Below are 27673 nucleotides of genomic sequence, written 5' to 3'. Positions count from 1 at the left end.
TAATTGAGTCTGGACAAGACAATCCAGTGATTGACAGCATGAGCATCTATCTACACAATTGGCATAGAATGACATGTGTCAACCCAGTCAACAAGTCTGACAATCTGAGTAACCTCTCATGACAAGCAGCCTGTGAAGTCAGGGCTAGAACAAGCCTTCACCAACCCATGCTTGCCATCAAAGGTGACTATGCTTGTCGTAAGAGACAACTAATGGGATCACGTGGTCAGGCTCGCTGACTTGTTTGACACATGGCATCGGTTCCCAATTGTGCAGGCAGACGCTTATGCTTTTGAAGAATGGACTGTTTGGTCCAGACTTCAGACTGCCACTGTATAGCTGGAATACTGCTGAGTGTGGTGTAAATCTCTCTCTCTCTGCTTGTGCTGTCAATCACTGGATTACCTATTCTAGCGTTTTTACAGACTGCTTACAAACAGCTGAAATAAGTGCAAGCATATCATTAATTTAAATGGCTGCAAAGATACTTATGCCACAGAACTTTTATTTCTGATTTGATCTTATTCATGAAGACATCTTAAACAAAATATTTGAAGTCTTTGAAAGCCATTTAGAAGGTGGACTAACATGAACACACGGCACATTTTATGGATAACAACTTTTTTTATTCTTTACATAGCTTTCCAGAGCTAATTATTGCTCCTTTATCAGGCAGATTTCATTTGAAAGTAATGCCATTTATGCCCATGAACTGTGTCTTTATTAGGGGCACATGCACCACAGTGAAATATTTGTGACCCTGAGACTTCCCCCAACTGTATCACCTGGTGTGGACAATGTTTAGCACCGGAATATAACAACAGACAGCGATTGTCAGCGCTTTGCTTCATATACACTGAGGTCAAACACAGTGGGCCCACATCAAACACATTAATTACAGAGACAAACACCCAAAGTTGATAATCACTTGCACCTGATGAGACAGCTCCCTTGTATCAACACATCATTTCTGTTTAGAGTTCCCTCAACCAGCAAGTGGACAAAGGGTAGTCCCTACCTTGACTTATAAGCTTATCCTTATACCTTCTAAATATTTGTACCTTACGCTGATTTCAGATCATATTCAGCTATAAGTAACATACACACTGGCTTGACTTTATTGCCACAGATCATTGCAATTATGTCACAAGATTTACAATTAGCACTTCCGACTGTAATTTGTAATTAACATATTTGGACATAAATATCAGATTTTCCCCACATTTTCACAGCTTAGAGGTAATCCACCTATAGGATTAATGCTCAGATAGTCACAATGTTCATGTAATATACACATATACAGGGAGCTGATTGTCAATAGTTGCAGTTTGATCACTGGAATCAAGAGGGTGATTTCTGATTTTAAGAATTCGATTTCATTTTGACTAGTAACTCAACTGTATTCATAGGGCATATTTTGTGGGAGAGAAGATTTGTTCAAAAGGGATCAGCAGCAGCAGTTGCATGAACAACACTGGTTTGTTTGACTGCATTGGTACAAGATAGTTTGTCGTACACACCCTGAAGCAAATATATCCAAGAAAGCCCATGCAAGTCTAGAAAATGTGGCAAGTCTAGATTCCCCTAGCTTCTGAAAATACATTATTTTTTTTATCATGAAATCTTTTCAGTAAATTATGTTCATTTGAGAGACTAGTTGTTAGTCTTGGTACAAGATGTAGAGATGGCCTGTCAGTGAATGATACCACACAGATAATGTTTGTTATACAATCTGCTCGTCTGCTGAACAGTCACATAGGATGGTAACACTCTTAGTACAGTTTTTATGTTCAGTTATCATAAATGTGTCACAACTCACCTGTCGTGTGATATATGTGATTTCGTTTGAATATTCTCTGCAATTTGGCTCAAAGTTACTTCTGTGATTTATTGAAAATGTTGATAATAATCCATATTTAGTTCATTATCATCATTTATCCATAGCCATCCCTACCTGCAGATTAAGGGTTGATAGCATGAACACTGATCCAAGGTGTGACATTGTCAGGTAGGTCATACAATCCAGTCCACCACCATGGCACCAAGAATCAGTCTACTTTATTTCTGCCACCACCTACCCTTCCTCACCTCCTTTTGTGATGTTTCAACTGTTGTCCACCAAAACCCTTTATCGGAATCTACCCTGGGCAAGCAGACACCTCAACAACTTAACTATGCCGCTGGCCACTCATGGGAGGTTTGTTACTGACTCCACTGGTTGTACACAGCTAGAAATAGGGGCTCATCATCCTGGATGATGGTGCAAGGCAACATTGCTTATCTACATTAATGTTGTTTATATGAATAATAATGATGACAGTGAGAACATGGCTTGCTGGTGAATTCATATCATTAACAGCATGTCAACAGAGCAAGTTAATACACATCTGTCCGCTGCCTTTGTACTTCAGTATGAAAACAGTTACCATCTTAGTCTACTTTGACAAAGTCTAAACCAGTTAATAATGATCTGCTTCATTTCAGCCACATAAGCAACAAAGCATTGACCAAATGTATGAATGACTGGTTAGTTATAAATATTTATCTTTTCATGAAATATTCTAATTATGTTATGATCTTAAAGGAAATTTGGTCTGCGCAGTCTACATCATTATCAAGTTTGCTAGCGACCAAAGTTAATTAGATACATTATCTTTTCATGCATTTCTTATAAGAAATTCTTCTTTACAAATTGTGAATTTTTATAGGACATTTTACATGACAATGAGTCAAGCTGAAACCCTGCATAGAATCTAACTTCAAGATGGACGATGCAGAAAAGAAATTAAGCTGGATCCCTGACATTCCTCTTTTGTTTACAAATTGCATACCAAACCGGTTACCTCAACACAGTCATCCAGCCCTGCAACAGCAATGAAGCGGAGGAATAAAATATTACACAATCCCAGGTTTGACCACGCAGCTGAATCTCGAACTTCATAAAGAAGATGGATACTGTGGAGATCTCAACCTAACATACACTTACATGCTTGTAGAGCTTCTCCATAGTGTTACAAGTCAAACAAAACACTGTCTGAGGACAAACAGAGTTTCACAGTTCCTGTCCTAATTCACATCAGTCTGTCACATGGAATTCTTGCAATTTCAAAAGTCATCCTCGAAGGTAACAGTTACATCAACAGCAGTAGCAGATCCACACCAGGTATTAGATAAACTTTCCACACTTAGATCCCGATCAATACCAGGGGACCACAAGTCTTGTTGTCAACTCATCCAGACAAACTGAAGAGTTTTTTTTAAAGAAGTATCTCTGTTCAGAAATATTTGTCTCCATGAAATGTATTAAGCTGATCCCCATTTTTCACAGGAACCTGTAACATTCAATGAGATCTCATGCTCTCAACTTTCTTCTGTTTGATCTGCGATTTATGAACATGGCTGATTCGGCAAGGATTTCGAATCACAATATTTTCCCATGCTCTACAAAAAATTGTCAGCTTTCCCTGTCCGGACCAGAGAATGATTCTAATTGGCTAGGAAAGAGGCTTGTCATCCAGAATGGCAAACAGATATAGCTAGTCAAGGGGGTTCGATCTGATTACCCACAAACTTCTCCATGTTTGTCCAGACACATGCTGTTTGTAGACTGGGTCAGATCTGTAGCATGAAACTGACTAGCTGGGTAAGAAAACTCTTTCAAACAACCAGGCAAAAGCTACTGGCTTTGCTCGTAAAGTTTTCAAGGATTCCTGCATATTTGACACAATCTGCCCTCAGGAGTGAATCTGGGATCCTAAACTTCCTGCCACTGGACTTCAAACTGAGAAAATGTCATTTTGTTCAAAAACAAATGTTTGTTTATTCACAACTCCAATGCAAGAATGTAAAGACAAACAGGAATAATTCTTCCTCTCTAATGTCTCACTCTGGAAGTTCAAAACAATAACTTGAGATTTATTTTTTCCCGACACTTGACAGAGCCCAATAATAGCCTCAAAAATCTGTCTTGGTGAAACATATATTTTTGCAAAATATCATCCAAAAAGTTTGACTTAAATTCTAATATTTTCTTCATGAATTTATAACTTTATCAAAACAAAAGTTTACAATTTAATGTACATTATTAATTGCTATTTGCAGAATCGTGCAGGACTCTCCGATGCCCATGACATGATAACTTAAATGCTTCAAGCTAGCAGGTTCTGTGCGTTTATACACATGTATCTATGGACTCAAGTAAGAGGACATGTATTAACAGAAGCATGAAGTTCTTCTTTCCCCACAGAAATATGTGTCATGCTATGATACAGTCACTATTTGAAACAACCTTCATTCAAATTGTATAATTTGTAGAAAAAAGCATTTGCAATGCATGAGTTTAACAACCAACAAGCAATCTTTAATATTGAAAATGCTCCAAACTTTGTTTAACCAGTTACTATCAAGATGCAACAAATGCATGTTACCATGGTAACACTGGTATGTTTACTGATAAATGCTGATTCCCCAAAGATACTGAATTACCTGCCTTCAAGGCAGTTTCTATCTTTAAAATGATTAAGCATGTAAAGTAGCTCTAACACAAAACATAGCTCTACTACGTTCACTAATCATGCTAATATGTTCAAGAATTCTGTTTCTTCACAGTAAGTATGGCTTAAAGATCATATACTGTAAATCATTAAATTTTAGCGAGCATGATATTTTAGTGAAATTTGCGAATGACTTGAGTTTGCAAAAATATCATGGCACAATTTTCTGGTAGAATGCAATGAATAATCAGCTAACAACCTGTCCTATCTTAGCTTTATTATTCACCAGTTCATATAATTAACAATAGATCTAGACAATACATATACTAAGCAATGACAACAACGCGAAGAATGACTAACTACTAGCATTACTTGTACTCACGTGTCACATGTCAAACCATGGATACTGGAACAAAAGTCACTCAATCAGTATTTCCGATAGTCCAGACAGGTGCCAACCACGCAACACACATTTCTTAGAGACTGTTTGAAAGGCCGAGACCATCCAGCGGGTGTGGATAGGTTTCATGACGCTTATCTGGAGATCAACAGCTTTGCTGGCACTGACTTAACTGGTAGTTCATCAGCGCCAATTTATTAGAGTCATTCCATTTAATTTAATCCCTTTGAACTGTTTTAAGCTTATCTGGCTTATGCAGCAAGTGTTGTTTTTAGGAAAACATCACTGATTGTATACATGCGGCAATACTCCACTGAATGGTGTTCAAGATTAGCGGCAAACTTTAATGTGTGACTGGATTTTTTTCATATAAAACTTTCTGATGCAAGTAAGCTTTGAAACTGTCAAACTAAATTATGTTCTGAGAATTGGGCAAGTCGCAAAAATTTCATGACGTAAAAACGTTTGTAGGTCGCCACTTGCAAAAATATGATGCAAAAATTTCGTGATTTACACTCTAGGGGGTGCAAATGCATAAATGACTCATTGACATCGTTATAAATTAAACCCCGTCATTAAAACTGCTCATTTCGATCTTTAATTACCTGAATTCGACCTTTTTGACAACAGTGCACAATTCTCAGACGCAAACGAAATTTCAACCAATCAGAGCGGTGACCTAACTGTAGGGACAGATATGAGGGTCTATGCAGATGCTCAGTTAATGAATTTATAACTGGTATAATTAGTGGTAACGGCACTTAGATTACCCGACAAAGGTCCCCATTTCGTATTTCTTGTGTCTGCATCGATCAAAGGATTAACCGATAACATGCTGATTGATGAATTACTTTTATGCGGATTTAAATGGGAATTTGTCAAAAGGTAGTGTTTATGTATGTACATTTACTAATCTATACTGAATACACTCTGTCGTGTCTGTGTCTATATGTACATGATGTAAAAACAACTCCCTTCTTTCAAAGGATTAACCGCCAGTACTTTGATTGATTGCTCATTATTGGCTAACTAAATAACTTTTTAAAAAGAATGACGCACATTATGCAATTAGTTGCCAGGTGTGCCATCTTGGGTGACCAGTAACACTGTACAGAAATGTGATAAACCTGAAACGAAACCTATATTAGACTGTTAAAAGACCCATCACTTGGGAAATCTGCTGATGAATTATAGATCACTCGAACAAGTCATTTGTTGTAATTTTAATATTTGCATTTTGTTTTTATTAAGTTGTTGTAGCTTTCAACAGAATCACTGTTTTCGTCGTGAAGTGTAATGACGCAGATGACATACACAAGGGCGTGCATGTGAATTATAATTCATATAGGAAAACTATAAAATGTCTAGATATTACAATCCTGCTATACATTCGCAGATCCCTTCTTTTTATTAAGTTTCAAAATGCATTCAAGTATGATTATAAAGTAATTAGGATTATCAAACCAAATATAAAGACATATGTTGACAAGTGTCTACATACCTGTGAGGGACATAACTCTGAACATCAGATTGGCACTAAAACATGTAAAAAGACTGGCCTGCCCTATCCCAGATTTGCACGAAGTTCAAAGAAATCAAATCTCAAACCAATCCATAAGTTTGTGTCTGTAATAGGTTTTACATATATTTATGGTTCTAGAATCAAATTTCAGACAAAAAACACCATGTCAACACATATGGTGTTTGACGTGAATTCAGGAAAGTTTCTTCAGCAGATGCATGAACACAAACAAGTGTTGTCAACTTTTCCTTGCCTTTATTCTAGATGTAAAACATAAACAAATAAGAAAAATAAAAATGATCATCTAAAAGAAAATACTTTTTCACTCTTGCACTGAAATCTTTTGCATGAACATTGATTAACAGGTTTCTGCACTCAGTATCAAAATGATTTACATGGCAATACAATGCTGACAGTGTTGTATATAAGAAACTCCAGCTACACATGACCCAGGATAGAATAGGTCTTGAGCAACTCATCTTTGCCACAAAAGCCGACTATGCTTGTCATAGGAGGCGACTAACTGGATCAGGTGGTCAGACTCGCCGACTTTGTTGACACGTCATTGGTTCCCCACTGTGCACATCAAGGCTCATGCTGTTGATCACTGGATCGTCTAGTCCAGACTTGATTATTTACAGACTGCCACCATATGACTGAAATATTGCTGATAGTAGCAAAAAACTAAACTCACTCACTCACTGTATACACTGTATACCCGCTGTCATGTATGATACTTCTGTTATTATCTTCTAATATTCTTTTCCTTACCTAACTGAATTTCTTTAAAAAAAAAATAAACCAGCTATAAACCAACAAACAAGAAAGGACACATCTGTAAGTCAAGTAAAAATGGGAAATGGCCTAAACAAATCCAGCACACGCCATCTACATGAAATAGGATAGCCACTCTTCAGCAGAGTGCACAACCGGAAGAAATCAAACAGTGAATTAGGTCATTGGAGTAAGAATAGGAAACAACTATAGCCCTCCTGATATACCAGAAACCCAATGGAAATGTCAGTTACGAGTATATCTGCCAAAGCCAATACATTCATTAATGCCACATACAGAGTGTGGGATGCCTGGGACAGGCTGTGTTAAGAGTGTTAACATCAACCACACTCATGTATATATGAATATATATAAGTGCTGACTCGTCAATCCCCACATGGCTAGAGTGTGTGAAGCCTGAATTCCCATGTTCCTCTTCTTTGTGATCCTGAAATATTGCAACCCTTCAGGGACAGTTGGTGAACGTATTTTATCCTTTTTCAGCAATATTCCATGTATATAATAGGGTGCCATTTAGTATGTCAGATGCCAGACTATGTCACAGTGCAGTATAACAGATACCATGAAATATTTTTATGCTATATGAATGACAATATTTTACTTATAATTTCCCAGGCAATACAATCCAAGTCTAATTATTTGTACCAGCTGCGCTCTCTGCTATAGCTCAGGAGTTATGAAAACTGGATGCTGAAACAAATTACATGGTATGCCATGGTACACCAGTAGGTGAAGGCCTTGCAGCATCATAGTGGCTTAACACCAATTAACACCTTAGTCAGTACTGCACTAATTTAACAGAAAGTATGCATGTTATACTAGTCTGCCATACAAACCCTGCATCAAATATATACAGGTGACAGTATGAAGGACAATATTTTACTCATATCTACCCATTACTGCACAGATGTACATGGTATACAGGTGACAGTATGAAGGACAATATTTTACTCATATCTACCCGTTACTGCACAGATGTACATGGTATACAGGTGACAGTATGAAGGACAATATTTTACTCATATCTACCCGTTACTGCACAGATGTACATGGTATACAGGTGACAGTATGAAGGACAATATTTTACTCATATCTACCCGTTACTGCACAGATGTACATGGTATACAGGTGACAGTATGAAGGACAATATTTTACTCATATCTACCCGTTACTGCACAGATGTACATGGTATACAGGTGACAGTATGAAGGACAATATTTTACTCATATCTACCCGTTACTGCACAGATGTACATGGTATACAGGTGACAGTATGAAGGACAATATTTTACTCATATCTACCCGTTACTGCACAGATGTACATGGTATACAGGTGACAGTATGAAGGACAATATTTTACTCATATCTACCCGTTACTGCACAGATGTACATGGTATACAGGTGACAGTATGAAGGACAATATTTTACTCATATCTCCCCGTTACTGCACAGATGTACATGGTATACAGGTGACAGTATGAAGGACAATATTTTACTCATATCTACCCATTACTGCACAGATTTACATGGTATACAGGTGACAGTATGAAGGACAATATTTTACTCATTTCTACCAGTTTCTGCACAGATTACATGGTATACAAGTGACCGTATGAAGGACAATATTTCACTCATATCTACCCGTTACTGCACAGATGTACATGGTATACAGGTGCCAGTATGAAGGACAATATTTTACTCATATCTACCAGTTTCTGCACAGATTTACATGGTATACAGGCACTACTGCTAAGATACCAGCATCCTGGAAGTAAAATCCACATGCAACATGTACCCAAATTCCTGATTCTAGTTTTCAGACACTGTAACAACCGAAACTTGACTGACTGTATGCTGGCAGATACAAAACCTGCCATGAGTGGCCAGTGGAAAGAGCAGCCTTGCTATAAGGCTGTACTAGAAGATAAGTCGATGTGTGGTTAGTCATTCCAACCTTTTAATAGGCTGTCTTGTTGAGAAGACTGAAAGTATGCCAGTTTGTTTATCGAGATACCTTGCTAATATAGTTCATATAATCTCGGAGATGATTTAAACCAACAATCATATCCTTGGAGACTAGCGCAAGTCTAAGGTACTAGGTGAAGTGATTAACACGCTGGAGTTTCTCACGCAATGGCTATATAAGAAGTGGGGTACGTCATAATGAGAATGCACAATCTGTGTTTCACAGTTCAGTGAGTGCAGGACAATAGGCAGCAATCCATCACATGCATTACATGGAACTTCATTTAAAGATGGACTTCAATATTTGATGTATTTAAAGAGGTATTAATGTATGAACCTGTTTGCTACTGACAGACTTAAGTGATACCCAAGGCTTCAAGATCAAAATGTTAAAGGGAATGTCACTCTTGCCTGTATTGTCTTGATATAATCTGTAACTTCAACTTCAACACAGTCAAACTATAGGTTAAATTAAACACTGGGGTTGTGATACGATATGTATCCCAAAGCTGTGAGTGTAATATATCTACATAGGAGGCATATTACTATCACTGATCACTGATATTTGTTCAGCATTTTCAATTTGCCATTATCCAAATTTTTACACTAATATGAATGTAATATCATGTATCATATATCTGATAATGTTGATGAGGCATTGTTTATCTGATAGTAGAAGGGATATAGGGCTACATTTTTAGAAACCTAAGTCTAGAAAGATTCTGTTTGGTCTTGTAAGCTTAGCTAAAGTGAGTCCAACACTAAAATCTGAAAATGATCCCTCCCAAAAAATCATTTAAATTTTTGTTGGTGAATCAGATGTGTTGTCATGGTTACGATGGAAGTTGACAGTCAAGTGGATCCTGTAGTCTGGGATGCTTCAGCCACAAACGCCACTGTACTCACTTACATAATGCATCTCATGGCAGTTCTATGTATTTACAACACATGTGGTACCAAAGAGTCAACATGGCGCCAGTCTTCAATACCAGAAGTGATTCTATAAGGAGAGAATTATGGAAATACAAGCATCAACATTTTAGTGTAATGACTTAGCATACAACTGAATGAGGTACTTGAGTAATACTGCTATATAGTGTAACTGACTCACTCCACAACACAGCTGTTTAAATGTGGAAAAGCTAAATTATCAAAGGTAACAGATGTAGATCACACTGGTGAGACCTACAAGGATGGGTCCTGACCAACATAGAAATCACACTGGTGTGAAATAGGATTCAAACCCAGAAATCATAGATTCTGCAATGAAGAAGAGATGCTACTCTGCACAGCCATGGATAACTTGGCTACCTGGGCCACTTCACCACCACTCATAATTATATATTCTACCTGAAACAAAGCTAAACAAGCCATACTTGGAAATAGCACTTGGACTAAGTGCACTTGACTAAAATCCAGCAGCAGAACTGGAAGAAAACCCAGATGAGTAACTGATAAACCATGATGTGTCTCGTGCTTGTTCCTGAAGACCACAAGCCAAAACCGGAAAGTGACACATCAAATATACACGGAAAGCGTGCTGACAATTACATCACAATGCTGTTTAGAAGTACAAAGAGGAAGAGGAGGAACTGATTGTTGTCATCATCGTGATGCACAAGATCACTCACATCCTGTAGAAACTAAGCAGTACTTGTGACCTGGGTTCACAATTATGATGTGTCCTTATGTCTTTGTTGTTTACAGCCAATGTCCTTGAAAACCCTGGCTCATTTGTTTCAACATTAAGTATATGACATTAGGCCATGATTTTTTCTTATTTTTAACACAAAAATGAAAATAAAATTTTGTAAGATGTTCACTATTATTGTGATGATCTGATGAAATTAATCTCTGCACAGTATTTTTGGCTACTAACAAAGTGGCAACAAATCAAAGGTAATGGGTCTGCATTGAGAATACAAGGAAATGGATCTGTTGATGACTTTTACTCAACTCTTTGGGTTTCAACAATCAATCGTTCTAACTTTTGCTATTTCTTTTCTCACAAATTTTGATGACATGATATTTTGGTATCACTGGTATCATAGCTCTCACAAGTGAAATCCTTCCCTAGAAAGCCTTCAAAAGGTTCTCTCTGGATCTCTCGCACACATTATCATTGTGCTATTCAATAAACCAATACAAAAGGGGCATACTAGGCTGACATTTAGACCCCAAAGACTACAACCAAGGGAACTGCCAGTGAATGCTATTTAGGTCCTTGATCCAGCTTCATTCCTGGCTGTGGTCAACCTGTTCATTTTGCCCTGTTCTAAACAACCACTGCACACATAAGCATCTTATTTCACACAGGACAATTTCAAAGAATTAAAACAAAATCCTTAAAACAGTAATTTTAATAAATAAAAATCCTACCTAAAAAAATTACTTTTCCCCCATGTACATGTACTTTGAATCTTAGTGTCTCACAGTCCCTGAACCACATTATTTTGCCTAATGCCAAGCTTTCTCTGCAGTGCTAAAGCCTTAACTGTAGCAAGTCTAGATTTCCTCAGGTCTCCCTGGGTCTCATTTTCAATTAAAATGGGGTTGTTTGTTACTATCAAAATTATACATGTTCAGAGACTAAGCCTTAGTCTAGGGAGAATCTCCACAGTTGTGGAAATCTGGAACCTGAAATATAATACCACTCCCATCCAGTAAGTGCTAGTAGGAACATGGGAGTTGATGGTACGTGACTTATGCCATCCCAGGGCTTTACCCAATGGGACATATTCAGCCAGATGGAGCCACTAAAAGCATGGCAGATTACTCCTAAGTCAGTCCATGCGACTCCATTCCCCTGTGTAAATCAGGTTGGGAATAACGGCAGGGAATAATAGCAGGGAATAACACAAAGATACCGACAGTGATGAAGACAGCTCTGTGAAATATTAGCCTCTGATACAGCCCTGACAGAAAGAATTAGAAGGATTATGTGTGTAGCATGTATGATGGATTGTACATATCCATAAACAATAATTGAATATTATTTTCTTTCATGTTCTGTTGCTCAGTTTGGATGGCCAGTTCATGACCTGACACTGAACTATAAAAGTACACCATTCATGGTGTTTCCTATTTTTATATAAAATGTAATATGTGTTACATGGAGATTAATGCCACTCTCAGCAATATTCCCAAGCCACCTCAGTGCTCATTGCTAGTAACTATAGCTAAAGCAGTTTGAAAACCACTATTCCAGAATGTCTATTGAGCTTGTCAACTAAAAACATCTACTGAGATTCATAATGACTTCAGAAAAAGTTGTTTCCAAAGGTTCTGATAGTCTCAATAACTTCTACTTGTTGAAGAGGGAAAACTGGAAAAACTTTCTTGTGAACTGTCATCGACCACGTTGTCAGCGGTATCTGTCTCTGGTACCATCAAAGGATGAAAGTTGTTGTTGCGATGCCATGCAGTCAGCATTACAGGAATTAGCTGACACGTCATTGGTTCCAAATTACGTAGGTCGATGCTCATCCTGTTGATCACTGGTTTGTCTGGTCCAGAGTCAATTATTTACAGACAGCCACCATACTGTCAGGTTATTGCTCAGTGTGAAATAAAACTAAACTCACTCACTCTTTTAATTCTGTGACAGGATATCTCAATGGGTACTAGTTAGGCTTCAACATATCCACTAGGAAATGAATGATACATATTGGGTAATGAATACAAATCTTTCCTGATAAATACAGTAACAAGTCAGCATTTGATGTATTATTCATTATGTTCAGTGAAATAAAAAAAATATGAATATTCAATTCCACTGAAAGGAAATAATGAAGTGAACTCACTGACGGATACAGTATATAATTCACTGAATATATGAGTGAATTGTACCAACCCATGGAGCTCAATGATGATAAAATAAGTCCAGACACAAACAAGTTACCACACAAATGAGTGTACATATCATTAATAAACAAAGTAATCTTGAGTGCTGCTTTAAATCCCATTTCACCTTCACCTTGATCCCTGCACTGCTCAGACAGACTTTGTAAAGGTCACAGACGAACATGCTCCTGACCTTGGTCACTTTTAAATGTCACACCTCATGCCCTACATCCAACTGCAGCACACTTTCATTCCTTAAACTTTCCTGTATTTGGTCTCCAAATAGGTGACATTTCATTCTTTCCCATTTCAAATATAAGAGGAAAGCCCCTCATCTTTGCACAAAATGTAGCATTATATAAAAGCAACCTTTCCTAAGATCTTTACATCACATGAAGAAACTAAAACATCATTAAGACAGAAAAGCTATTTGAAGTTGAACTTTTGGTAATCTTCAGTGATATTTCAGAAAGATGCCTGTACCTTTAGCATTTTGATGATCTCCCTTGAGATCACATACTTGGTAACCGTACCTGCATCTCTATAAGCTGTGGACTCATATATCAAATCTGACTTCATCATCATCACCATTTATTGTAATTACATTTGGAAGATTTCACCACCTTGTTTATCCTGAAAATGAAAGGCTACGTAGATCACTTTATTGGGACAACCGACTCTGAGGAAATGTCTTTAATGACTTTTATTTTCTTGCAACAGCTATTTAGCAGAACATTCGGATACCTGAGCACAATACCATGTGTGCTTAATTTTCAACTCATGTATGCAACAAAATAAAGATTAACAAAGAATCACAAAATTGGACATACTATATACAGTAATACACTTCACCCATACCATATTGCACGTCTTAACAAAATTTCCCATTAAAGAATTTGGGTTATAGTGCTTTTGTTTGTAGTTCAATGTCATACACAGATATATTACAGCAATAACATGACATTCTGTAAAAAGAAAAGAAAGAAACAGACAATCCAGTGACGGACATCATGAGCACCGATCTACATAATCCGGACACCATGACATACATCAACCAGTTGGCAAGTCACACCATCTGATTCCCCTTTTCCTTTCCAAAAAGAAGCATTGGTTGCTGAAGACTGGTTCTATCCTTGATATTCACATGAGCTTAGGTACATGGAAATCTCACTTTGACTGCATATTGTATCCTCACTGGTAATCAGTGAAAAGGAAAGGCCAATACAGGATTGCTTTAATGTCATTGCTACCTCTTGAGTGTTATGACACTTTACTGGAGAATTGTATTAAATTTCAACTGATAATGGACAATAATGCAGTATTAATTTTGTTCATCTCTCATATAAAATTTAATTATTTCTGTCTGCATGTGCTAATGACTCATGGTTATATCTGGACACATTCCTTCGACACAGATGCCAGTCAGACAAGGAGGGAGTCCACCAGATATATAATATCCATTCTACAGGAATGCGCTCCTCCGCCTCTACTGGAGCCAACAGCACCAAGGTCAACAAACAACCTTTGTAAATGAATAAATGGAAAATTCTCTCTCAAAGAGGACACATGCCATATCAATATCATGATTATTCCATCTTATCAAATAAATACCCCCATACCATACCAATACTACGTTTATTCCATCTTATCAAACAAATATCCCCATGCCATACCAATATTACGTTTATTCCATCTTATCAAACAAATACCCCCCATGCCATACCAATATTACGTTTATTCCATCTTATCAAACAAATACCCCCATACCATACCAATATTACGTTTATTCCATCTTATCAAACAAATACCCCCCCCATGCCATATTCCATCTTATCAAACAAATACCCCCCATGCCATACCAATATTACGTTTATTCCATCTTATCAAACAAATACCCCCATACCATACCAATACTACGTTTATTCCATCTTATCAAACAAATACCCCCCATGCCATACCAATATTATGTTTATTCCATCTTATCAAACAAATACCCCCATACCATACCAATACTATGTTTATTCCATCTTATCAAACAAATATTCCCATGCCATACAAATCTTACGTTTATTCCATCTTATCAAACAAATACCCCCCATGCCATACCAATATTACGTTTATTCCATCTTATCAAACAAATACCCCCATACCATACCAATACTACGTTTATTCCATCTCATCAAACAAATACCCCCCATGCCATACCAATATTACGTTTATTCCATCTTATCAAACAAATACCCCCATACCATACCAATACTATGTTTATTCCATCTTATCAAACAAATATTCCCATGCCATACCAATATTACGTTTATTCCATCTTATCAAACAAATATTCCCATGCATGCCATACCAATATTACGTTTATTCCATCTTATCAAACAAATACCCCCATACCATACCAATATTACGTTTATTCCATCTTATCAAACAAACATTCCCATGCCATACCAATACTACGTTTATTCCATCTTATCAAACAAATACCCCCATGCCATACCAATATTACGTTTATTCCATCTCATCAAACAAATACCCCCCATGCCATACCAATATTACGTTTATTCCATCTTATCAAACAAATATTCCCATGCCATACCAATATTACGTTTATTCCATCTTATCAAACAAATACCCCCATACCATACCAATATTACGTTTTTTCCATCTTATCAAACAAATACCCCCCCCCCCATGCCATATTCCATCTTATCAAACAAATACCCCCCATGCCATACCAATATTACGTTTATTCTATCTCATCAAACAAATACCCCCCATGCCATACCAATATTACGTTTATTCCATCTCATCAAACAAATACCCCCCATGCCATACCAATATTACGTTTATTCCATCTTATCAAACAAATATTCCCATGCCATACCAATATTACGTTTATTCCATCTTATCAAACAAATACCCCCATACCATACCAATATTACGTTTTTTCCATCTTATCAAACAAATACCCCCCCCCCATGCCATATTCCATCTTATCAAACAAATACCCCCCATGCCATACCAATATTCCGTTTATTCCATCTTATCAAACAAATACCCCCCCCATGCCATATTCCATCTTATCAAACAAATACCCCCCATGCCATACCAATATTACGTTTATTCCATCTCATCAAACAAATACCCCCCATGCCATACCAATATTACGTTTATTCCATCTTATCAAACAAATATTCCCATGCCACACCAATATTACGTTTATTCCATCTTATCAAACAAATACCCCCATGCCATACCAATATTACGTTTATTCCATCTCATCAAACAAATACCCCCATGCCATACCAATATTACGTTTATTCCATCTTATCAAACAAATATTCTCATGCCATACCAATATTACGTTTATTCCATCTTATCAAACAAATATTCCCATGCCATACCAATATTACGTTTATTCCATCTTATCAAACAAATACCCCCATGCCATACCAATATTACGTTTATTCCATCTCATCAAACAAATACCCCCCATGCCATACCAATATTACGTTTATTCCATCTTATCAAACAAATATTCCCATGCCATACCAATATTACGTTTATTCCATCTTATCAAACAAATATTCCCATGCCATACCAATATTACGTTTATTCCATCTTATCAAACAAATATTCCCATGCCATACCAATATTACGTTTATTCCATCTCATCAAACAAATACCCCCCATGCCATACTAATATTACGTTTATTCCATCTTATCAAACAAATATTCCCATGCCATACCAATACTACGTTTATTCCATCTTATCAAACAAATACCCCCATACCATACCAATATTACGTTTATTCCATCTTATCAAACAAATATCCACATGCCATACCAATATTACGTTTATTCCATCTTATCAAACAAATATCCACATGCAGTAAGAATTTGTGTGTAATGATGTTGATAATCCATGCTGTTTACCTTGGCAATTTTCTCCACAGGGTAGGGCAGCATGAGGCTGTTGATCACTTCCTGGATGGGCTGCGGCATCATATTGGAGATGCGACGGAAGCGACTGTTGCTCCGATGACGACGTGTTGAACACCGCTTACACAACAGAGTGTGACTCATTCCATCGGTCACATGTCCCAAAACACAATTCCAAGTGGAATAGATACTGAATCCTCAAAATATCTCGATGAAAGATGGCGTACTGCACAGCCTTGTATAATGTTCCAAATTTGTTTAGTTTTTAGTCTCACTGCATAAAAAAATATTCAGCATGAAAATTTGCACTCTATATGCATGATGGGTAATATAATTTTACATTTGATTCTACTACATAAACATGGGAAATATGAAGTCGTTACTTCCATGCACATCATAGCGAAGGACAATTTCTAAGAATGTTCTAAAGATCATTGGTTCATTTCCTCAATTCTTTAAAAAAATGTCATTGCCAATTCCATGCAAAATTGCAAGCTGCAATAATTCACATTTTCCAAATATCAAGAAGTTTAAGATTAGGACTGTAATCAATCTGTGCCAGGAACTCTGAGCGTCATGTGCCATGCAATCAAACGTGTAACACTGACTCATAATGCATTCGTTTATATGTCTACTATGACAAGCACAATCAGTCTTCATTAGGCCAGGGATTCTAGGACTGTTACTGCGAACGTCAGCATATGCTCACTGGGAAAAGATGACACCCTTACACCTGCACTTCACAAGCCTGGATGATGATGTATATTGTTAAATATTTCTGTTTTTAAGCACTGTCATTTCATATTTAATGTTGTGTTTAAGATTACTTCACTAAACAAGCTACATCGCAAGATGCATATGAGAGCATGAGTGGTGGTGCTTGTACTAGTCAGGACTACAGAAACTGTCATCATTCACTCTCATCATGATGTACCATTTCGTCTCAAAGATATGCGATACCGTCACATCAAGATGTACCATACCATCACACCAAGATGTATCATACCGTCACACCAAGATGTACCATACTGTCACACCAAGATGTACCATACCATCACACCAAGATGTATCATACCGTCACACCAAAATGTACCATACTGTCACACCAAGATGTACCACACCATCACACCAAGATGTACCATACCGTCAAACCAAGATGTACCATACTATCACATCAATACCCTACTGAGACACAGCACACTGACTCAAGGCCAGGCAGGGAAACAACAAGTATCATCTTTATTTAACACCTTTTGGTTGTTTAAAACAGGAGCAAATTCAAACAATCTCAGAACTCTTCACACATTTCTGACAACTCAAGGGCATGCATGTGACAAGAGGTTGGTTTTTGTACAGAAATTATAATTTTAGTCTTAGATGATCATGATGAAAGATAAAACATTCACACAGAAATTGAAGTATACATACTAAAAATGTACCTTGAAAGCAATTTTTCAACATATGATCCTGTGTTTATAATCAGATGAAAGATCTTTGTCTTTATACACAAAATGGCAGCCTCTTTTTTTTTCATGCAGAACTTTTGACAGATTACAAGCTTGTATGCCACACTGAAGCTCAGAAAATATGGAAATGAAGACATGGTGGAGCTTAGGTGTGTAAATATACTGTAATGATATAACAACCTATCGATACACTGAACTGTTTGTCCTATTATTTACTACATTTGTCCCTATTTATATAACCCTGGTGGCATTCTGACATGCATAACAATTAATAGTTTCAATAGTCAAAACTAGCCATATCAGTATACAAATTAAATAAAACAATGTGCTGGAAATTTTGAAATTTGTTGTGTGTTGATAAGAAAGGACCATTGACTGTTCTGATTCTGAGAAGCGACACAGACAAAGATGTCTGACTATGAAATTCTATCAATTTTATCAATTGATATAATTATCAAGCCTTTCAGTTGGTTTCTGCCTACCGCAATACTATTCCAATAGTGTGTAGTACTAGAAAAGAAAAACTTGATGCCCTAATAATCCGAAATTACATCCATGTGTGGACACCAGAGGTAGGCCTGAATGTCTACATCCCTTACCTCAGCCAATGGAACTTGCATATCTGAAGATGGTACCATGAGCAATTGTCGTCCATAAGTTATTTCTACACTTGTTTGAATGCTGCTGAAATAATTTCTGATGTTGCATTTCTTGGTTCATTGAAATACTGACTCAAGAGGCCAAAACAATTTCTAACCCAGTAGAGTACTGTCTGGTGTCGATATGACATGATTCTATTACAACAGCCCTCCATATGGCGCCAGGATAAGAGCCACTCTCTTAACCTCTTCTGACATTCAGGCATACTGTGTCCTACTATCGCTTTGCTTCAAGTACACCATTGTTTATTCCAACACAACCACGTGTATTATGAAGATATCACAACGTGTGCCAAAATGTACTTGCTTTTGGAAGACTAAGTTTATTAAATGACTTGAGTATAAATAAGAACTGACTACAAAGTGTTATAAATCTTATAAGCCCACAAAAATTGTAAGTGTCAGATTTACACAAGGAGCAGGTACCTGTCTTAGTGAATGAGTAGCAAGTTTGGTTTTACACAGGTTTCAGCAATATTCACAGCAGGGGACACCAGAAATGGGCTTCACACATAGTACCCAGAACCTGTTTAAAGACAAATCTTAAGACAAATATATACTGAAGGTAAGTCATACAAATAAACATGTCAATAAAAACTCAACACACTTCACTAATTTAATTATGAGAACTAAATTAACATTAAAAAAACCAATGAAATTAGTCATATAAGCATACATAATGCAGCTGAAGCCCTGTGTCATCTATTATCTGCCTGTCAGGAAACAGCAGTCATTTCGCAGATACGACCTACTGTTATGGTTTATGAAAGTTGAAACACGACAGAAAGTTTGACCAATCCAATGTCATGGATATCACTTGCAATACATTACACGTATTTCGTCTCATATCAAATACATTTGAATATAATAAAGGTCAAAATAATCAGTTAGGTGATGCCTTAATTATATGTTAGGGTGATATATAAGGTGATGTGTTTCCAAGCATTGGAATGGTAGCCTAGTGACTTCATTGAACTGACACTCATCAACAGCTGAATAAAACTGTTTAGTGTAGGTACTGTTACTGCATGACAGTTGGATGGCTGAAACTAGCTGTGATGAGAAATTTAACAATACTGATAGACATACAGTTATATGCCATGCAGGAACAGTATTGCTTGTGTCATGTGTGCCAAAGAAAATAGGTCCAGGATTTGATTAATGTAATTGTCATAAGGCCAGACCAATTTTATTTCTTATTTTATGGATTTTTGTCCCGTGGAAACCTAAAGGCAGGAGTGGAAAAAATAAAAATAAAATCACAAGTCAAAGTCATATTCCTTCTAAATACAAAAAGTTTTTTATTATTAGCAATTTATGATTTGTATCTGGGGCAGAATAAAAAACTAAAAAAGAATTGATCTTGAAAAGAATACAGTTTACTGCATGTCTGACTTTATGGGTTAATGTTGAAAAACGAGCATTGATCCACTTCAACTGTTGTGAGGGAAGTAAAATTCAGGCAGGGCTCGTGAGATTTCCTTATTAATGTCACAGACTTGTGTAAACAGGGATTTATGGAACGCGAATTTCTGCGTCCCATGTGCGTAAAAACTGACAATGGAGACAATTAAATTTATAAGCTGTGGGGTAGTCTAATGTTTAAAGTGTTCATTCATCATGCTGTGGCCCAGTTTCCATTCCCCACATGGGTACAATGTCTGAGGCCAATGTTTGCTGTTCCCGACTGTGATATTGCTGGAATATAGCTATAAGTGGCGTGAACTACACTCACTCACTCACTCACTCACTCACTCACTCACTCACTCACTCACTCACTCGAGAAATCTTGGCAATGCATAAATCTGAACTCAGAGAAAATTTCAAGTACTCATGGCTTCCTGGAACCACTTACATTGAGGAAGTAAAGAATTCTGACAGACAACAACAGCAGAAAGCAAGCAGGATTCCTAAATAGTATAGATAAGCCGTACCTTTTGCCTTGAGGACTGCCAGTGCAAACACAGGGGTATTTGTGTAGCATCTATACAGAACTGTAACACTCAACATTAACGACCATATCGCTTTCTGGTGGGCTTCAGACTTCACTCTAGACTCAAGACTAAACTGTCTCACTTTCAGAACAAGTCTACATCTTGTTTTATTTTGCTCTGGATTTAATGGATAAGGAAGTGCTGATATTCTTTTTGCACGTGAATCAGGACCGTGAATCATTAGTTTTGAAATCCCAAGATCAAAGACAGCGAAGTATGTAGCAGAGAAACATAGAGACTAGGGGGCACTAAGTGTCTGTTGTGCTATTTGCAGCTAACCAGGAAATACCAGGGATAATTCAATGTTTCATGTTTGTTTTTCAGAAAAGGGTATTTTTATCGCTATATTTATTAGTACATACAAAAACATAATCAAAAACAAAAAATGCAAATTGTTAGAGGTGATTGTGATTTAGGCATAGATGTAAGAGATCATGCGGCAAATAAATCATCGGAGAATAATTGCCACAAATCACTCTCCTAATTCATATCACCACCATTCATATTCTGTGCAAACACATCGATTTTGTAATTTCCAATGGAAAGAGTGAGATGAATTTAATGGTCCAATATTTTATCAAATCACTTCAGCAAACAGGTGCTGCCATAAAGTGGTGGTCACTTGAGATAGGCTTTAACATAAAGCAGTCTGTAGAAAATCCCCAAGTGCCAACCTAGTGTCTCACATGCAATATGCTCAGTATGGAAAATTCAGTGTTATCATACTGATACTACTTTTTAGCTTACTAGACCAAACAGAATTTTACTTGAATCAGCTTCAAACTACATTTTTGTATTGGCTAATGCTTCCTGCTGTAACACAGCCAGTCTCTAGATTAAGTCTAATACTATAAGAAAGTGTTCCATTCTCCATTAAGTCACATGTTTAATGACTACAACACAGTCTTGACTTTCAACATCAGGTCATATTTACCAAGTCTGAAATATCTGACTTTTCTAAGGTGAGAGGCAAAAAGCCATCAAACCACTTAGCTCTGCTATAGATAATTCCACCTGTTCACCTCCCCTACCAATTTCAGTGAGATGAGAGATACCGCGTGATAACCTACCAAGGATACCAGACAGCTGGGGTTATGGTTAAAGAGAATACTAAGTCTTATTCCCTACTTACGTAGCCAATACCTACACAGCCAATACTTGCTGGCCCTTGCTAGAATACTGCTTGGAGGTGGTGATGTTTATATTGTGTCAATGATTCAATATTCATTCTGTTAAGTGAGCTAGTGTAAACTGTCTGTATGTAGAGACACTGAATGAACTCAACTGTTAACTCGAACTATATTGTCTAATTTCACAGTTTACATCAGCAATAAACATTAGGTTGATATAGGGGTTATCCAGCAGTGCTGGTGTGTTTATCATTGTAATGAAAACAGATTTAGATTGTGTATAATTCACTTATTAACAGTCAGTAATGATATTGTGACATCTTCACGATCTACCAAGAAAATCAATCTCAGGGGTAACAATAAGGACATGACATAATACTATGTATCAGTTATTATGGTAGTAATATGATTTGTGATCACACTATATTCAGACAATATGGGAATAACATGATGTTGGACAACATTAGATCCGGACACTGAGTTTTATCACATTATATCTAGATACTATGAGAGTAATAACATTTTTTTATCACATTATAGTTTTGAAATTTACTTATACTTAGAAAATGTTATTTGTTAGTAACTGGGATGCATTAAGACAAAATAACAGTAGAACACTCAGTCAATCTGAAAATGACATTTATGGGAAAAGCTAGATAATAGATATTATTCAGAATTGTACACAGCCTAACTTGAACAGGATGTATCACAATGCTGGGGTTGTTAATTGATGTATTGTATGATTGGCCTTGTATTATGCTACAATATTGTATATATCCCATTACCACTGTATCAGTATTAAATCATAGGTCATGTATACAGATACCAAGCTATATCATGTGTCATAACATCACCACTGTTCATCATTAGCATTGTCGTTTACATGTGTGTGTTCAAAAAAACAAACAACGATCAGCTGATCCTCATTGTGTGCAAGTTCCGCAACTACCATCCATCCTCACCCAAACCTCCCTCCTGCATGGCCATGAGACCAATCTCCCTGGCAGATCTAACAGGCTATTGATCATCAAGCCTCCATAGCTATATATACCAGCCAGGTCATCCTGGAACAGTATGTAATTAGGATGTGCCCCAGTGCATAAGACTGCCTCTCCTTTACATAAATACACACATGCTTGTGAACAACCTGGTGGTGATTTTGTGCATGAATGGTTTGGATGCCATCAAATGTTGCAGTACTGATAATAATTTACTCCTGATGTACTGATTATCTTGTGCAACAGAAACGTTTAACATTACCATGTTTGGAACGGAAACTGATAAACCAGACCAAGTGGATCAGCCTTGTAACTTCTTACCATTACAATGATTAATAGCACATGGGGAATGTATATCTATACACATACAGAAAAGTTAATTTTATCATTAATCAATATATCATGACAGTTTTTGCCATGTTGATCTGATACATTAATATCAATGTATCTAGTCAATAATGCCTTGTATCTTATTCCACAGGACAAGATATATGCAAGTGGTGGTTGATACAAGACTGCCATGAATATAGGTCAATGACATACTTACACTGTCAGCTCAAAACAATGAAAAATTTAAAAATATATAACTGAAGTTTTTAAGGATAATATATCAAGCAATTCAGGTCCATGTCCAAAACACCATACTCATAGCAATGGCAAGGTCAAAACAAGAACATATAACCAGAGATCTGACATACCCATCATAACAACAAGACAAGTACTGTGACCTTGTTCCCTCTATATAGGAACTCTCACATCATTTTGGTTTTGTGAATGGAAAAATACAGTTACTCTCTAGCATTCGAACAAATGGGTACTTTTGGGTTTTTTAACAGGTTGCTGTCATTAATTCTTAATCAAGACATACATTTATAACTGTAAACTTCAGGCTGTCACAGGGGCCTTTGAATTCAAATTTGAAAAATGGCTGTCAATACAGTCAAGTTCGCAATCAATCTTATTCCATGTCTGGAAAACAAGTTTGTTGTATCCATATTTGTTGCAGTGTAAGTCAAAAGGGAAACAGAATGAACTCAATTCCTGACAAACACATAAACAATAACAGGACTAACAAGTTTCTCTCAGCAACCACCATAGCCAGTAATTCCGCTCTAAAACACTGACACTGTTTCTCAGTTAACTGCAGACAAATATCACGGTGGAATAGAGGTCATGCTGCTGCATTATGTATCCCTCCTGATAACAAGTACACACGTAAGAGATGCGGAACCATAACATGGCTGGTACTATAGCAAATTAATGTAAACCATCAATAAATGAAACACCATGAATTTGATCTCAAGTCCTGGCACAGATAGACACTGTCATAACTTAAATATTTTCTATTTGTTCAAACCTAGAACACATACAAGTGATGAGAAATACCCACAGAAGTTTCTCAAGTAAATCCACTGCTTCAGCTATTCCACGAAGTTCACATTCCTGGTGCTGATTCCACAAGTAAATCCATGAGATCACACAATCTAGGATGGGATGAATCTCCTACAACATGGGCAGGATGGAGGAGAGGCCACAATACTCACCGAGATCCTCCCCACACAAACAAGTGACGCAGGAACACCAGCATCATCACTACATCCCTCCCAGCCCGGACAAGTTGCTGTGTATATCGGAAACACTATCTACGTAACATTCCCCCAGTGCTGCAGGCTAGCAAGCTCCCCTCAGTGGAGCTGGTCCACACTGTCGATCTCCTTGTTATATCATGCAAGTCTAACTTGGGCAGCTATCAGCATGCTGGTCAGTTCTAGGGCAAAACTCTCATCACTGACAATCCAAATTGTTTCCACTTCCTGTATTGAGAATGCCGACCTTGCAGATTTCCAGTGTGTCTGTTTAAATGCTGGTCAATTGGTTAATAGACTGTGGTAAAGTTGATGATAACTCAATTCAGTTTAACTTCAGTGGATGGGAAGCCTTCAACTACAGTGTCTATTGGGTATTGAGAATCTTGTCAGTCCAGCATTTCATTATAGACACAGACAACATCGTAATAAACATTAAAGAATTCCACTCTTCTCAAAAATGACATGCTCTATCAAGCAACGGTTCTCCCATTGAAGTGGTTGAGGCACGCCACAGCTAATCAGCTTCGTGTTCTGGATGATTAGTTCAAGAGGAACTGCCCCTTCTAATGCCCTGATTACAGGCTGGGTTAAACTGCCCTGTCTGATTCAGTTAGCAGGTCTCTGCTCCAAGTTGTGAAATCTATAACTAAACATTGTCCTGTGTTACACCAACTATTCCTCTCACAATGGATGTTTGCAGTCCAGGAAATGATCCATGGCTGAAAATGTTATTCAGATTTGAATTCCCCCACATCTGTCTTACATGGTTCAACCAATAAGAAGTCTAATGAAAAGGTAATGTTACAACTTGCTGGAGTCAGAGGGTCACATAGAGAAGGCAAACCAAACAAATGGTGGATCAGGTTTTAGGACGTTCGGAGGAATATCCTAGCAGTATCACATAAAGAGACACAGAGTGAGTATGGTTTTATGCAACCTTTAGCAGTATTCCAGCAATATCATGGCAAGGGACACCAGAAATGGGCTTCACACATTGCACAAATGTGGGGAATAGAAACCAGGACTTTGGCTTGAAGAGGACACCCTTTAATCATTATGCTACCCTACTGCCCCAGGGTGAGTGAATATATGTTTTGTTGCTTGTAGCAATATTCCAGCAATATCATGACTTCGGCACCAGAAATGGGCTTCACACACTGTACAAATGTGGGAACAGAACTTGGGTCTTCAGTGTGACGAGTGCAACCTTTAGCCTTTAGACAACCCCACTGGCCCATGAGACACAGAGAACTGAGTTGACATACTATACCAATTGGGGGTATGATGAGCATGTTTCTTTAAGAAAATTGGTGTTTGAATTAAAAGGACCCTATCGTTCTAGAAGTTTGCTTGTAGGACATTCATATTATTTGCATTGAGGTAATAACAAGCTCAAATCCATTATTAATTCTGAAACAGCTGCAGGGCATACCAACAACACCACTTGCGTAGCCAATCACCTTCAACATTCCATAGTAAAACCATTTCCATCAATAGCCTCTATTCTTAATGCTGGACTAGTGATACTACAGTCACTGCTAGTCTTCTAAAGAGAGTCAGATACTGAATACAAGTGAAATCAACAAAGTTACTGAGTGATTATTCAGTCCTCAGTCCTCCTAACTTCAACAAATGGCTCCCTTCATGTGGATTCTTGGTGTCAAGGGACATGTGAAATCTGGCTAATTTGAAACAGGAAGCACTGTGCATCTTCTGTGGATATCGGAACCAATCTGCCCTGTTTCTTACAATGCTCTGTCTGCACAGTCAGAGATCCTGACAGATTTTGAAATTATAGTCAGTCAGCTGCGCCCCTCCTCACTCTGTTGCATGGGTTGCTGTTTTAAGTGGTATGCTGGTGCCAGTCATTTATTAGATTCCCCAAAGACATCAGTGCTCTTCTGATGCATCAACCACACACTGAGTCATAAAGACGATGGTGGATGCCTGACCAAAATACATTTCTGGAGTCAATCATCTGCTGTTCTTAAAAATATGATATACTGAAAATCCAGAAAAACGTTTATAATGTCTTAAACATAGAACTTTGTTCACTGGAAATTCTATGGAAAAACTGTGTGACAAAAACATACTGTTCTAGAGATACATGATTTGGTATAATGTTGTCTCCACCTCTTGGATATAACCAGTGAGGATCAGGGATCAAACCCATCTTCAGGTGCCCCTGCTTGTTGTAGAAGGCAGCTATCAGTAGCATGTTGTAGATTCACTAACTTTGTTGCTACGTCTTTTTCAAGTTTTCAACTGACTTATGTACAAAACTGCTGAAAATGTCAGCCACTGATGTGGCTGGACCTGCCTCCATTCTTCACTGACTGCTGTGACATACCTGCAGTACTGCTGAGTCAGTGATTTACAACAGACTATCAAATGCTCAGTCGATGTGCTACATCACATTTTGTTCAGTTCATGATAATTGTGAATAAGTTCCAAAACCTCAGAGCCACTGTAATGACTGTTTAATTATGAGGTTTTTTTCTTATTTCTACTTCATGTTACACAAGTTTTATAAACAATGTTCTCCATACATTGTCATAGGTATAAACTTCAATTGGCATTTCATGTTAAACATACTCTAAATACAACATTCTCAACAAATTGTCAAAAGTATAAAAACATTTGTTATTATTTATCTTAAAAGTGTTAAGAACCTTCAAGAAGGCATCAAATTTACCCAAGAGTAGAAAATATTTTCTACAGATGAATATTACTCCTGTATGATAGGGAGACTCATCAGTATGATCTGTCTGTATCAGTATAAGCCCAGCATCACCTGAGCTTCATCATCGTCACCAGATACAGCAGGGGTTCTGGTTAATGGTGGAATGCCATCAACTATTCATCCAGTTGT

At 37.3% G+C, this 27673-nt stretch overlaps 1 protein-coding gene across 2 annotated transcripts in view; it reads right to left on the bottom strand.

The window, feature by feature from the left end:
* Positions 1-27673, bottom strand: part of LOC137256183 (nostrin-like) — a 94440-nt gene that overhangs the window by 44218 nt on the left and 22549 nt on the right. Inside the window, exons 1-2 of one of the 2 annotated variants that reach the window (XM_067793893.1) lie at positions 24603-24905; positions 16960-17239 (exon numbers count right to left, since the gene is read on the bottom strand). The exons of the other annotated variant lie outside the window; for it this stretch is intronic. Coding sequence (XP_067649994.1) covers positions 16960-17109 — 150 coding nt within the window. The 5' untranslated portion in view covers positions 17110-17239; positions 24603-24905. Of the gene's footprint in view, positions 1-16959; positions 17240-24602; positions 24906-27673 lie in introns of those variants that run through there. 2 annotated transcript variants of the gene reach the window in all.

The sequence above is a fragment of the Haliotis asinina genome, chromosome 11, assembly GCF_037392515.1.
Source record: "Haliotis asinina isolate JCU_RB_2024 chromosome 11, JCU_Hal_asi_v2, whole genome shotgun sequence".
Lineage (NCBI taxonomy): Eukaryota > Metazoa > Mollusca > Gastropoda > Lepetellida > Haliotidae > Haliotis > Haliotis asinina.
Note: the sequence above shows the minus strand (reverse complement) of the source record. Positions and strands in the feature narration are given on the sequence as shown.